This window comes from Corvus kubaryi, unplaced genomic scaffold (assembly GCF_017639235.1).
Source record: "Corvus kubaryi isolate FWS band 111438036 unplaced genomic scaffold, C.kubaryi_AGA036_p1.0 37394, whole genome shotgun sequence".
In the NCBI taxonomy this organism is placed as follows: domain Eukaryota; kingdom Metazoa; phylum Chordata; class Aves; order Passeriformes; family Corvidae; genus Corvus; species Corvus kubaryi.
In genome coordinates this window covers 15,167,935-15,180,794 of record NW_024581133.1, presented here as the reverse complement: position 1 = coordinate 15,180,794, position 12,860 = coordinate 15,167,935, and the positions used below count along the sequence as shown (strand labels likewise).

At 40.0% G+C, this 12,860-nt stretch overlaps 1 protein-coding gene across 4 annotated transcripts in view; it reads left to right on the top strand.

Moving 5' to 3' along the window:
* MTMR10 (myotubularin related protein 10) overlaps positions 1-12,860 on the top strand; it is a 42,666-nt gene that overhangs the window by 23,908 nt on the left and 5,898 nt on the right. For all 4 annotated transcript variants that reach the window (XM_042038956.1, XM_042038955.1, XM_042038958.1 and 1 more), the window contains 9 exons: positions 5,348-5,438; positions 7,802-7,976; positions 8,385-8,472; positions 8,644-8,732; positions 9,707-9,837; positions 9,963-10,032; positions 10,221-10,291; positions 11,143-11,312; positions 12,562-12,732. In XM_042038956.1, the coding sequence (XP_041894890.1) occupies positions 5,348-5,438; positions 7,802-7,976; positions 8,385-8,472; positions 8,644-8,732; positions 9,707-9,837; positions 9,963-10,032; positions 10,221-10,291; positions 11,143-11,312; positions 12,562-12,732 (1,056 nt within the window). The remainder of the gene's footprint in view (positions 1-5,347; positions 5,439-7,801; positions 7,977-8,384; positions 8,473-8,643; positions 8,733-9,706; positions 9,838-9,962; positions 10,033-10,220; positions 10,292-11,142; positions 11,313-12,561; positions 12,733-12,860) is intronic.

Genomic DNA, 12,860 nt, shown 5'->3' with positions numbered 1-12,860 from the left:
GAGGTCCTTAGATCAGTTTTCCTGTATCAGGATTTTGCTTAAATTATTTTGGGATGCTGGTGAGCACATCTAGGGTGGTCTTACACAGTATATTGAATTGAGTTGTTTTGTTCTTTCTGACATTTAGATGGCATGCTGGCACCACAGTATGGAAAGATTTTATCTGGTTTCTGTTCCTGTCCTTCAGGTAGTACGTATTAGCAAGGTTGTCCTGATGTTTAAAAACAAAAGACAGTGATCAGGCCTCCTTAAAGTTCTGAAGGGCCTCTTTAATCTATATTTACACTCAGCTGTTTGTACAAGATTTTGGTAGCTATCTACTTGGAAATAACTGTGTGCATAACTTTTGTAGGGAAGACCACGACTTAAAGTGTAACTGAGTTCTGATGTGAGGGGAATCCTGCTCAGTCAGGAATTCCAGTCAGAACTGGGAGAATGCTGTAGGAGGGGACTAACCATGGAATCCAGGATTCGGGATGGAGGGGCCTGTGGACATCGTCACCTTGTCCACCTTTCTCTTCAGACTTGCCGAGATTAGATCAGGCTGTAATTAAATGTCATCCTAGTAATACACAGGAGTAGCACTCTATAAATAAAGCCCTGTTAGGTCAAAACAAAATACCTGCCTACTAAAATATGCATTTCAAAATACAGGAGTATAAATGTCTCTACTTGTTGCCAGATGATTGCAAATGTTCTTTTTAGAGCAATAGTTATACAAAAACAATATCCATGGTAATTCATGTTTAAAAACGAGTTTTAGATATATGCAATAGTTAAAAGGAGAACAGATGCTAATTTTATGCAGTTAAGTAATTTGTTTCATGCATAGTTCCATGCACGTACTGGCAATACTCAGCAGCATCCAGTGACATAAATTAGTGTTGGCAAAGAGAGTGTAATCTGTTCCTGAGGAAGTGTCTCTATTTGCTGAACAGGACATAAGGGACAATAACTGATTAAGCTGCCTTACTAGAATAGAGATTATTCTGAGTCTCTCTTTGAGGATCTTGGAAAGATCCTCTTTCCAAGGATCTCTTTGGATACTGTGAAAAGAAGGATCCAAGTTTGAAAGCAAGCTTCTGATGTGGACAGTTTTGACAGACTTGACACATGGGTAATGTTGGCAGAACTCTTGGAGGTGTTTTTCTTTGCCTTTAAGCAGAAACATTGTGAGAACACATTCATTTACTTTCAGGTAAATTATTATGGAGAAGCTTAAAAATTAGTTCTGTTAGAAAAATATCCATAACACTTGTTGCAGCCAATACATCCCAATAAAATACTGTCTAAGCATTAGTCAGCCAGGTAAATATTTTCTTCTTCATTTTTATTAGTGGATATTTGGGAAGCAAGCGTTAAGGAAAAGTAGAAGGAATGGAAATTTGCACTCACCACTGTTTAGCAGTTTAATTTTGTTTTGTCTCTAAAATAAAGCGATAGAGTCTCCAAAGGAAGGAAAGCCAGATGGGTGTGGGAGGAAGTGGAGGATGGGGAAGCAAGGGTAAGCAAGTTGGGGAAGTCTTAAGTTAGGCAGTGCGAAAAAAGAAGCATTTCACATTCCTTAGAGGAAAGGAATTATTTTGTCCCAAAAATGACAGCAAACAGTCAAACTGAAAACTCCTGCTATTTTTTAGGCACTAGTTGACATTAGACTGGGAAAATAAAATGTATGAAAAGGTGAGTCTGTAGGTCTTCTGACTGTTAGGTGATGGCCAGTGTGTTGCCTCACTGTGCACATGGATCTTGGCAGTGCCCCAGAGTGGCACACACCCTGTGCCTCCATGAGTATATCTCCATTTTCTCATCCCTTTCTCTTCTGCAACTCCCTCAGTTCTTTTCTTTCAGGAAGCTTTTTGGAATGAGAGCCGTTTCAGAATCACATGCTCAATCAAAACAGGAGGAAAGTTTTTATCTCAAATCTTGTTTCCTGTGCAATCAAAAGTAGCCTTTCCTACGTCATAACACTTGGGATGGAGGGGAACATTTTTCTTTCCTAATTGTTATGAACAATAACATGAAACTGTTAAGAGTTTTGAACAAACAGTCCTGACCCTTCCTAATGTGTTCCCCCTGCCTCCCCAATTCTATTACCTTGTTCTAATTGTTTATACAGATCACAAAATTGGTAACGTTTCAAGGCACTGGGAATGCATAAGATACTGTCTTGATGGTCTTCAGAGGGGGGGAAGAAAACTTTCTTTGGAAGTATACTTATAGAATCACAGGATCATAGAACAGTTTGGGTTGGAAGGGCCCTTAAAGCTCATCTCATTCCAGCCCCCTGCCATGGGCAGGGACACCTGCCACTACACCCGATGGGGTTTTTCAAAGCCCCATCCTGGCCTTGAACACTTAGAGGGATGGCACAGCCACAACTTCCCTGGGAAAAGGTAAAAGGTATTTTAAAAAATAGAGATGAATTTTAATAATTCTCTTAATGCTGAATGCTTATTTTCCCAATAGGTTTTCCAGCCTAGGAAAATTAACAAAACCTGGTTTTGGGACCTAATCTAGTCCTGCTTGTGTCACTTTCTACTGCAGGTGTCTGCTTGGGATAGGAACTGCAGTAGCAAAGGAAAAGAGTATTTTTCCGGAGAGTCCATAAGCCAGGTAGCCTGGCTTAAGGAAGGAGAGGAAATGCACGGCTATGCTAACCTAGCACATCTGAAATATTGCTGTTCACAACTCTTCTGCAAGAGCATTAGCAATACTTTGAAGCTCTTGCCCTTGGTAAAATTCCTGTTGAAGAGGAGGGTGTGCTGTGAAAGTATCATTAATTTTTCTCAGATAGGGGTTGAACAAGGGACACTGACATAGGGAAATGGCTTTGTACTACAAAATAACTACAGCCATTGTGTTTACTGCTTTTAATAAATGAACTTTCCAACAAGCAGCCTATTCTCTTGTTATTTGTCTGAGCCTAAATATCTTCAGCTTTACACAATTGTAAATTGGCAAGAATACCAAACATTTTTGAGTTTGATATGAGAACGCTTCCTGTAAAACATGTTTGTCTTCCAATTTAAGAGCGTTCTACTTATGGCCATAATCTGCTGAGATCTGTGGAATGTGCTTGTCTGCTGAATCTCTGAGACAATAAAGCTATTATAGGGATTTAGTGAGGAATAAACAGAAAATTAGTATGTCTTTAGCACTTGCTTAGTGGATCTATGAGTGGAATTTTTCTAAAATGTAAAAATAGAGACAGTAGCAGGATAAATCTATCACTGTTTTAAATAAGAGAGGTCCTGATGGTGTGGGTGGACTGTTTCAACCATGCAATACCTGGTGTGAGTTACATCTATTCTATGGAACACCCAGCGCATTTTCCAGCTCCTGCTTTATTTAAAAGCACAACTATGGTCTCATATTTTTTGTGGGGAACTTAATCTGTCTCCCCCCACCATTTTATCCCGCTTCACACAGCACACACATATTCTCTTTTTCAAATGTGGCAAGTAAATGACAGAGATTTCAGCTGCTGCCTATTTAAAAATAGGTTTTACTGTATTTCTGTTGTGTCATTTGGCAGCACAATGGAATTTTTTTCCTGCAGTTTGTCCTGAAGCCTTGGGAGTAGATTAGCATTGTAAAAGGCTTTCAACTTTCACTCCATAAATAATGGTGAGGAGTAGCTCTGCTAGAATCAATTACTGTAGTAAAAAGCTACATAGAATAATGGAAGTCAAAATGTGTATATACACAGATTTCCATTTTGTTTCATTGTGAAACCAGATTGTTATTGTGATAGCCAAAAGTAATCAGTTAGAAGTGGCCACATATTGTTGAATAGCTGGCTTCTTCAGCTTTGGTGTGTACACCGAAATCACAAGATGTAGTAAATGTGCATAGCTTCCAGTTATGCCATTAAAATTTTTATCAAATCCTGGAAATGAGCTTGTAAATGTTCATTTGGAAAGTCCTGCTACACAGTTTTCCAAGCACACTTGTACTGTTTGTGTTTTTTGGGGGGTTGTCACCCCTGGAGTGTTCTGTCCTGTATTTTCCTTTGCAGTTTCATTGTAGAACTGAAAGTGTGGGGAGAACAGTTAAAGAAAACATTGTTCTAGGACTCAACTTTTTTTGTTGGGGAGTGTTTGCAAAACAACATTTTCAGCTCAAGTTAGCCTACTGTCATTACTGCTTTTATAAATAATGAGGACTGTCCCCCATCAAAAGCCAAGGTATATAAAAATACACTAAAGGTTCCATAACACCATGTATGTTGCATACAAACAATAAAAGTACAGCAACTTTCTCCATGCAGAACTCAGCATAACTGAGCTCTCGAGTTTTGTTCCCGTGGCCCACTGCTGCCAGCACTGGTACTCCTTCAGTTCTGTGGTGCAAATCTTCCTTTTATGTCTATTACAATAAGGAAACTTTCCTTCACTAACAGAAAACAATTTCTTGCATTTCTGGATGCACAGGATGTTTTTCAAAAATAATATTCAAAACTGCTAAACTTGGTATAAATTTTGTAAATGTGTTTCTAAATATGAAAAGTCAGGAAAAGTTGAAGGGAAGAAAGACTTATTAATAAAAAGGAAGAATTTTGGGTGGTAAGAATGTGGGCTTACACTATGACTATGTCTTTGTCCCTGGTTAAAAGGTACAATATAGTAAAATGCAGAAGCAAATACTGAGGGAAGAGGATGAAGTTAAAGACTCCATTCATGTCCTGATATTTGAAGAATAACAGCACTAATCTCTATTTGATTTTTTTTTTCTTCCTGAATTTAAGTCTTCTAGACATTAGGATTCTTGTCAAATCTTTTGTATTTATTAGTGAATGTCTACATTCAAAGAGACAGAGACTAGAAAAGCTTGATGGTATTTTAAGTCTAGAATCTAATCCTAAATCATGTGCTGCACTCTTAATTTTAATAATGTTAGGGGAAGAACCAATATGGTTTTTGTAAAGGGAAGTCACACATGAAAAACCTCCTGGCCCAAGTGACAACTTTGTAGCAGAAATATCTGTCAAATGCTGTTAAATACTGATACCAGATTTTAGTACAGGACATGCCTGAATTGTTAGTTGTTGAAAATTGTCCTGGTAAAATTCCATTATGTTCTTTCTGTGTTTTTCCCCTCTTCCCTAAACATTGATTGCTGACAGCTGTCAGAACAGAGTGCTAGGCTGGACCTTTGGAACTGACCCTGCATGGCCACTCTTAGGTTCTTATGCTAGACTGATAAGTACTCTTTTTATTAAAAAAAAAATCAAAATACTGATTTTTAGCTTTTTTACAGCTCTGCATATTTCACACTTAAAATTAAGGGCAATAATATTTTGTCTATATAGATCTATAAATAACAGTAATAAACATCTCTTCCCTAGGTGTGCCTTGCAATAGCTCATTATTCTCAGCCAACGGATCTTCAGCTTCTCTTTGCATTTGAGTATGTTGGGGAAATATATCATAATCCAGGTAAGGATGAAAGTACTTGGATTGTGCTTTTTTCCTATTTTGTGATATGTATTTTTACTAAGACTTCTGTCCAGAAGCCGTGGCAAAAAGCATTTGAGGTTTTCTCCAAGGGTAAAAAAATAGGCTCGTTCTGCACCCAGCCTCTTACTCATGGTTATAAGTCATTCCTTGGGATAGACATTAATGACCAAAATCCAAAGAAATGTCTTTCCTGTCTTAAACAAAGCCAAACCGTGCCAGCATGAATACTCCTGTTTCTCAGTTCACGTTTCCATCCTCCTACTGTATGTCTCTGTTGGTACTCTGGGTACCCAGTGAATGTCCCATCAGGCAGGCTTGCTCACCTGCCCTTCTTTTGGGAATAAGTTTCTCTTCTGGTGGTATTGCAGGAGGATTTGTGCAACTTGGGACTCCATACCTTCTTTCCTAGAGGCTTACTAGGCAGTTCTTACCACTCAAAACCTCCACCACCCCTGCTGAGTTGGAGCACACCCTCTCTGCTCAAGGCCAATCTCCAACTGAACCTTGTCAGTTAGGTAAGCCTGCAAAGATGCCTTTGGAACTTGATTTCTAGTGTAATGCTGTGCGGTCACTGCTGAGTGTTCCCCAGCCAAGACACAGCTGAGAGCCATCAGAGCTGTAGGGTGACAAGCCTCCCCACAGAGCGTGCTGCTGCTGCAGAGCTGTGGTACTGAGATCTGAACTCAGCAGCTGGCACTAGAAATCACTGACCTGCCTGTTACAAAACATGAACCTCTTGTGGAATTACAAGATCAGGCCTTCAAATTTGCAAAACAATGCATGCTTTTCATGCGAGTGCCTCTATGACTGCCCTGTGCATGCACATGAATGATTGTGCATGTGATAATGTTGCACACATAATTACACATGGAATTTCTTACCTCATAAAGCTTGGGCAGTTATTAAGGTCCATGTATTTTCATGTTATAAAGTACTAGGGAGGAAGCCAATTTGCCAATAAAATGCCGATAAAATGTTAGTCTGTCACAAAGTTGCCTTTACTCTGTCCTTAAAATACCATTTGCTATATGGAAAATTACCTAGTGGAAGAATTACATAAGGTGGGTAAAAATCTTCCTCTGGAGTAGCAGACCAGAATGGCAAAGGAGAGTTGTTCCGCTGTGCTGCAGTTCCTAAGATAGTTTGAAATTTGGTTGGGTTGGGTTGGGGTGTTCATGTTGTTGTGAACCCTGGTGTTTGTCCCATAGATCTCTGGTTTTGCTCTTGCAATTCCAGTGCTGTTTAATGACTCTCTATTCCTGCTAATCCCAGCGAAGTAAAAGGTGAAATGCTGTCTTAGTGCTTCCTGAGGAACATAAAAAGCCTGCATTGCTCTGGTGTGTGTGTACGTTGTTTCTTTCCCAGGCTATATTTGATAGTTACATATCCTGCCATTAAACAGGAAAATTGACTCTTTTTGTAATGATCATATTTTTGTTTACTGTCTTTGAAGAACTACTTCAGTCTGATTTTAGTCCTGTTTTCTTCTGAAAATCCTAAGTACTCAGAGTGCCAGTGCAAGAATGAAGTTGATAGATACAGAAAGCAGAAACCACACAGGTTATGGGATGTCAGCAGAGCCGTGACGCTGTTCTGCTTCCTTTGGGCAGGCTCTTGCTAAAGCTCAGAGCTTTCATGGGGGAGGTAACAGTGCTGAATTTCAGTTTATTCTACTTTCATCTAAAAATGTACTTCAAGTGTCAAGAAACAAAATGTAATTTCTTTCTGGCACAGCTGACTGTCCCCTTGGCACCTAAAGGATGACCAGCAAAGGAGATCCTTCTGTACAGTAACAGCCTCTGTAAGCTCCTGGTTCCTAGACACAAAGTGATTTTTTTAGTGTGGATATAAATATAAATTTATATAGAAACCCCTATATTTTAACATGGTCTTCCATTTCTTTTATTTGCTGTTAATACAGCAGTCATTTAAAGTTGCTGAAATTATGTAAGTTTTATTTTGCTTTCTTGACATGGTACCTATTAAAGGGTAGCCTGTAAAGGGCTCATGTTTTTAAAATGTTGCAAACTTTGGCATATTGAAGAAAGAAATCCTGTGACTGGAGATAACATTTGTTCTTGAGTATTAGTATGCCTTGGCTTCTATCAAGCAGCACAGTAGGCCAATTTTATGTTGCTTTTCTGTTAAAATTGCAGGGAAAAAAATACACTGACATCTTCTTCTATCATCAAGCTGTCATTAAATCACTGCTTTCTTGTAATACAGCAATAGGTAATATAGATAATACTAGTCCTGATGCTAATGGTTTATTTTTGTAATGAGGAAGGTAAAGAGTTTGATTTTTTTTTTTTAATGGGCATTGATGACTTTCCTTTTCCTAGCAAAGAAGGTGAATGGCATAGACCCAGGAGGTGGTGGTGGTGGCATCGGCAGTGCCAGTGGTCAGCAGACTCCTCTGTTTGAAACTTACTCAGATTGGGATAGAGAAATCAAGAGGACAGGTGCATCCGAGTGGAGAGTGTGCTCAGTCAATGAAGGTTATATGATCTCCACTTGGTAAGTGTCTCTTGGAACACCAGCAGGAGGGAATTGGGCTGTCTTGTCCTGTGTCTCCCATAGCCTCCATCTCACCCAAGTGGGCACTGCACCTCCTAATTGTGCTGCTCTCTGGAGAGGCCCCCAGATGAAAGATGCTGCAGATCTCGTCCCTAAAGGAAATGTCATGTTTTGGCATCTGTTGCTTTCGTGCTTCTGTACTTCCACGTGGGACACACAGTTTCTCAGCAGCGTCCTCAGGGCTGTGCTGGTACCACGGCTGAGCCCTCACACGGGGCAGTGGCAGCTGTGCCCAGGGGCTGCTCTGGGACAGCCTGACTGAGCTGGTGACACAGCACTGCAGCAAGAGGGAAGATGGTAAAAAACACAGGGAAAAGTAACCTTTTTTTATCATGTTTTTTCCACAAGCCTTCCAGAATATTTTGTGGTTCCATCTTCCTTAGCAGATCAGGACCTGAAGCTGTACTCCTACTCCTTCATTGGGAGGCGAATGCCAGTAAGTGTCCTCTTTGTTCTGGGTACTGCTCCTGGTCATTGCATAGTATTCACCTTGGGGCTGTTTATGCCAATTAACAGAGTTCTGTGCATAGGATTAAGTCAAAAATTTGTACAGAATAGCTTTAACCTGAATTATTGTGGTGTTCCTTGTGTTTTTTCCCCGTGTTAGTTATGGTCCTGGAATCACCCCAACGGGAGTGCCCTTGTGAGAATGGCCAACATTAAAGATGTATTGCAGCAGCGAAGAATCGATCAAAGGTAAATGATTGGTTGTGTTACTCTTTAATCAGAGGGCTGGGGTAACACCAGTGGTGACTGTGTGACACAGCAGTGGGTGGCAGTGGACGGGACCCAGTGTGACACTGCAGTGTTTAGTGCGGGAACTTTGGAGAGACTGTTCTCTGGATGTGGTTCTGGCACAATTTTCATTCAAGGCCATTCCAGTTTCAAATACTGAATAACTTTTCAGATTTTAAGGTATGTTTATTTTTTAGGGGGCTAATCATTCAGATGACAGAATTTATTGATAAAAGGATCAGATTTTCTGTAATACAGCTTACGTTGGTGGAGATTTTCTTACCTCCTTCAGCAAGACAGTAAAAAAACCCCTTCATTTGTGGCATTGGGAAATACAATTCTATAGATTTAGTGTCACAATGCACATGGTATTTCTGTGAAATGTTTGTCATTCACTGTCCTTAATGAAAGACTGAAGGCATTTAGTGCTTTGTGTAGGTAGTTTACAAGGTTGATATTTTTGTTCTTTGGTTTAATTTGTAGGGTGACTTTTGTAGTAGTGCAAACACCTGCATTGTGTGTTAGGCCGGACCTCTGAGTTTTAGTTGAAACACTGTCAGATTTCCTGACTTCATAAACTTTATATATGTTCTCTTTATTTAGCATAGATAAGTCTTACTAAAAATGATGGAAAGCTAAAAACTGGATAGGGTTATTTAACTGTCAGTCAGCCTCAGATTTCATTTCCCTAACGTAATGTTTTAATGATCCAACCTTTCCATTTCTTTGTTTTGTAATTAACAGACACCAAAAATGGTCAGTAGCTTTATGGAGGAGCAATGTATCTCCTGAATATGAACTAGCAAACTCTTTTTTTAGAATGAGGTGCATGTTTTAAGTGGTTTTAATTGCTTGCAGTTAAAGACAGTGGCATGTTTCTTGAAAGACTGTTACCTTCCTCTCCAACAATAAACCTGCTGATTCTTCTCCTGCAGGATTTGTAATGCCATAACTCGAAGCCATCCCCTGAGAAGTGACGTTTACAAATCTGACCTGGACAAGTGTCTCCCCAACATCCAGGAAATCCAGGCTGCACACATCAAACTCAAACAGCTCTGTGTCAATGGTACGCTGGGCTGTCCTTCTTTCATGGGGGTGGTTTTCCTGACATGCAGTGAATTCCAGTTGACCTGGCTGACAGGGACTGTTACTGGAAGTTGTTCTGCAGTGTAATTACTGTCCCTGTTGCAGAGCCTTTCGATGAAACTGAAGAGAAGTGGCTGTCCTCACTGGAAAACACTCGCTGGTTAGAGTACATTAGGTTGGTACCATTAATAAAATGATGTTCAATGGGATGTGCAAAGCATTCAGCACTGTAAATAAGCAGTGCATCAGCTGAAGGATTCTTTGGTTTAATATGTAAGTTAGGTAAATACAGATAACCCAAATATTTTTTTCATGTAGACTGAACTTCTGTTAACTGTTAAATCACTTTCTTTTCCTGTCTAGAGCCTTTCTTAAGCATTCTGCTGAGCTTGTCTATATGATGGAGTGTAAGCACGTTTCTGTAGTTCTACAAGGTAATACAACAGAGAGCACGCTGTAATTATTAGCATTACTGTGATAATGTAGGTAAACAGATTTAGATAACATCAGCCGTAATCTTTGTACATAAACACCACGGCTTCTGAACATCTCAGGCATTTGGGGAACTAGAAGGGAAAATAGTTTTCTTATGTATCTGAACTGTAGTATAGTCCTTAGCATCAAAGGAATATTTTGCTTTAAGTCTTTGTGGGTTTTGTTCTCATAATGATGATAGAATCAAAACCTTAGGGTGAATCTTTGTACTGTGTTAATTGGGCTAATAGACCCTGCATAAGCAATATCAGTTTAATTCAGAGGTTCTATACACAAAAGTATTTCACTCAGTGCCCACTCCCTGTGTCTGTGCAAACAGATATTTCAGGGAAAAAGACACTGAAAACCTTGCTCATTTCTGTAATTTTTACAAGACCTGTTCGGCTGGTATATCCCACTCTGCCCATGTAATGGCCTTCCAAAGAATGCTTCAGGGTGGAAAAATGCTGAAAATTTCTAGCAGCATGAACACCCTTCTTCTCAACACATCTTGGTTTAACTATCGGGCATTTGGGTGGGTATTTTGTTCTTGATGAATGCACTGCTGTGCTGGATATTGCAGGAACCCTTTCTATAGTATAAATCTCAGTTTAAGAAAAAAAGAAGTGTGTCTTTCTTCTAGTTTGTTGGGGTTTTTTTTAATTATGAGAACAATTAAAACAACTGAAAGTATATTTTAAAGGAAATTCTAAGAAAACCATGGGACCTAGTTGCACCTTTTTGCTCTTTGAAATCTAATTCTGTGCATTTATACCTTATATGTTCTGTACATTCTGTATGTTATTTGCAGAGGAAGAGGGACGGGACCTGACCTGTCTTGCTGCTTCTCTCATTCAAGTCATGCTGGATCCCTATTTTCGAACAATTGTTGGATTTCAAAGCTTAATACAGAAGGAATGGGTCATGGCAGGATATCAATTTTTAGATAGGTGTAACCACTTAAAGAGATCTGACAAAGAGGTAAAAATTAATTGTATTTGCATGTGATCACAGTATCTGCTTGATATCATCCTGAACATTTATTCGTACAGAAATCTAAAAGTAAAAATGTGTTCTAATACTTTCAAATCTCATTATAGTAATATCAGAGGAAAGGTATCTTTTCTTTACCCTCTGTAGCCATGTGAGAATCAGTGAAATACCAAGTGCAATCCAATGGGCTTTTATGTTGCTTGAGGGTTACACATGAAAGCGTCTCACTGCTACAAACACTAACACAGCTCATGTTTCAAATTGAAACCAAAGGAGGTGAGGAGAGGGTTTGGAGGGGGTAGTTTTGCTGTGTGTTTTACCAATCCTTGTTCCCATCCCTGTGAAGTTATCACTCTGCTGTGCTTTCAGAGCAGGCAGCCACATGAGCAGACACAGCTGCTGGGAGATGAGGGAGGGGAGCGCAGGGCTCGGCTTCCAGCACTGCCAGCTCATGTTGTTTGGCCTCTTCATGGCAAAGAAGGGGCTGCTAACTGCAGGTGGAAGCACAGAGGACCCCGGTTAGGAACCTTTTTCAGGGACAATGCCCAGAGTCACGGAACAGGAATTTATATCCCCAGAGTGTGGAGCCCACAGATAAACCGAGGGCACTGAGCACCAAGCGGAGAAAATGTGTGAAGGGATAAAGAAATGAGATGCCAAGAGGGAAATAATGAAAAGCAGCTATTTTGGCCTTAGGAAAGGATATACTGAAGAGTGAAAATGGGAAGGAGGAAATATTTCTAAAGCTTTACATAAATGATGGTTTATACTTTTGCCATTCATGGGCTGCTATGGAAAAGAGCTAGAAAATGTAGAGAGAAATAGAGAGAAATTATCATGGCTGAATTAAAAGCTCTCTAGTCATTTCAGACAAGGAAGTAAATACATTGTAAAAACAAGGCCAAGTGGCAAGGAAGGCTCATACAAGCACTAGTTTGGAAATTATGAGGGACATACAGATGGCAGAAAGGATTTTTGCAGCTGCACAAGTATGAGGGGAGCCCGGGAAAGAACTGTGTTTTTACACAGAAGGGAAAGCTATGCAAAGATAGTGCTGAGAAAGCAAGTGGCTAAACAGGAATACAGGGTGTTACAGTTGCATAGTATCACGAAAAATGCAAGACTCCAAATAGTTTACCCTGTTGAATAATGTACCAAATACCCTAACTGCAAAGAAATCAGTATGATTTGGGAAAAGCTTATGTTAAATCAGATAATTCCTTGTTTCTTTTCCCAGTCTCCTTTGTTCTTGATGTTCCTTGACTGTGTTTGGCAGCTGCTGGAACAATACCCAGCAGCCTTTGAGTTCTCTGAGGTGTACCTGACCATCCTGTACGACAGCGCCCGCATCTCCTTGTTCGGCACCTTCCTCTTCAACTGCCCTCACCAGCGAGTCAAGGAAAGCACTGTGAGTAAGAGAGGCTGCAGCTGCTTGTCCAGCAGGAGACTACAGCCTGACCCCTGGAAATAACAGCATCCCAGCTAAATGCTTCCTGTGTGTTCTTCAAAATGGCACACTCTGTTTGGGGCAAAATA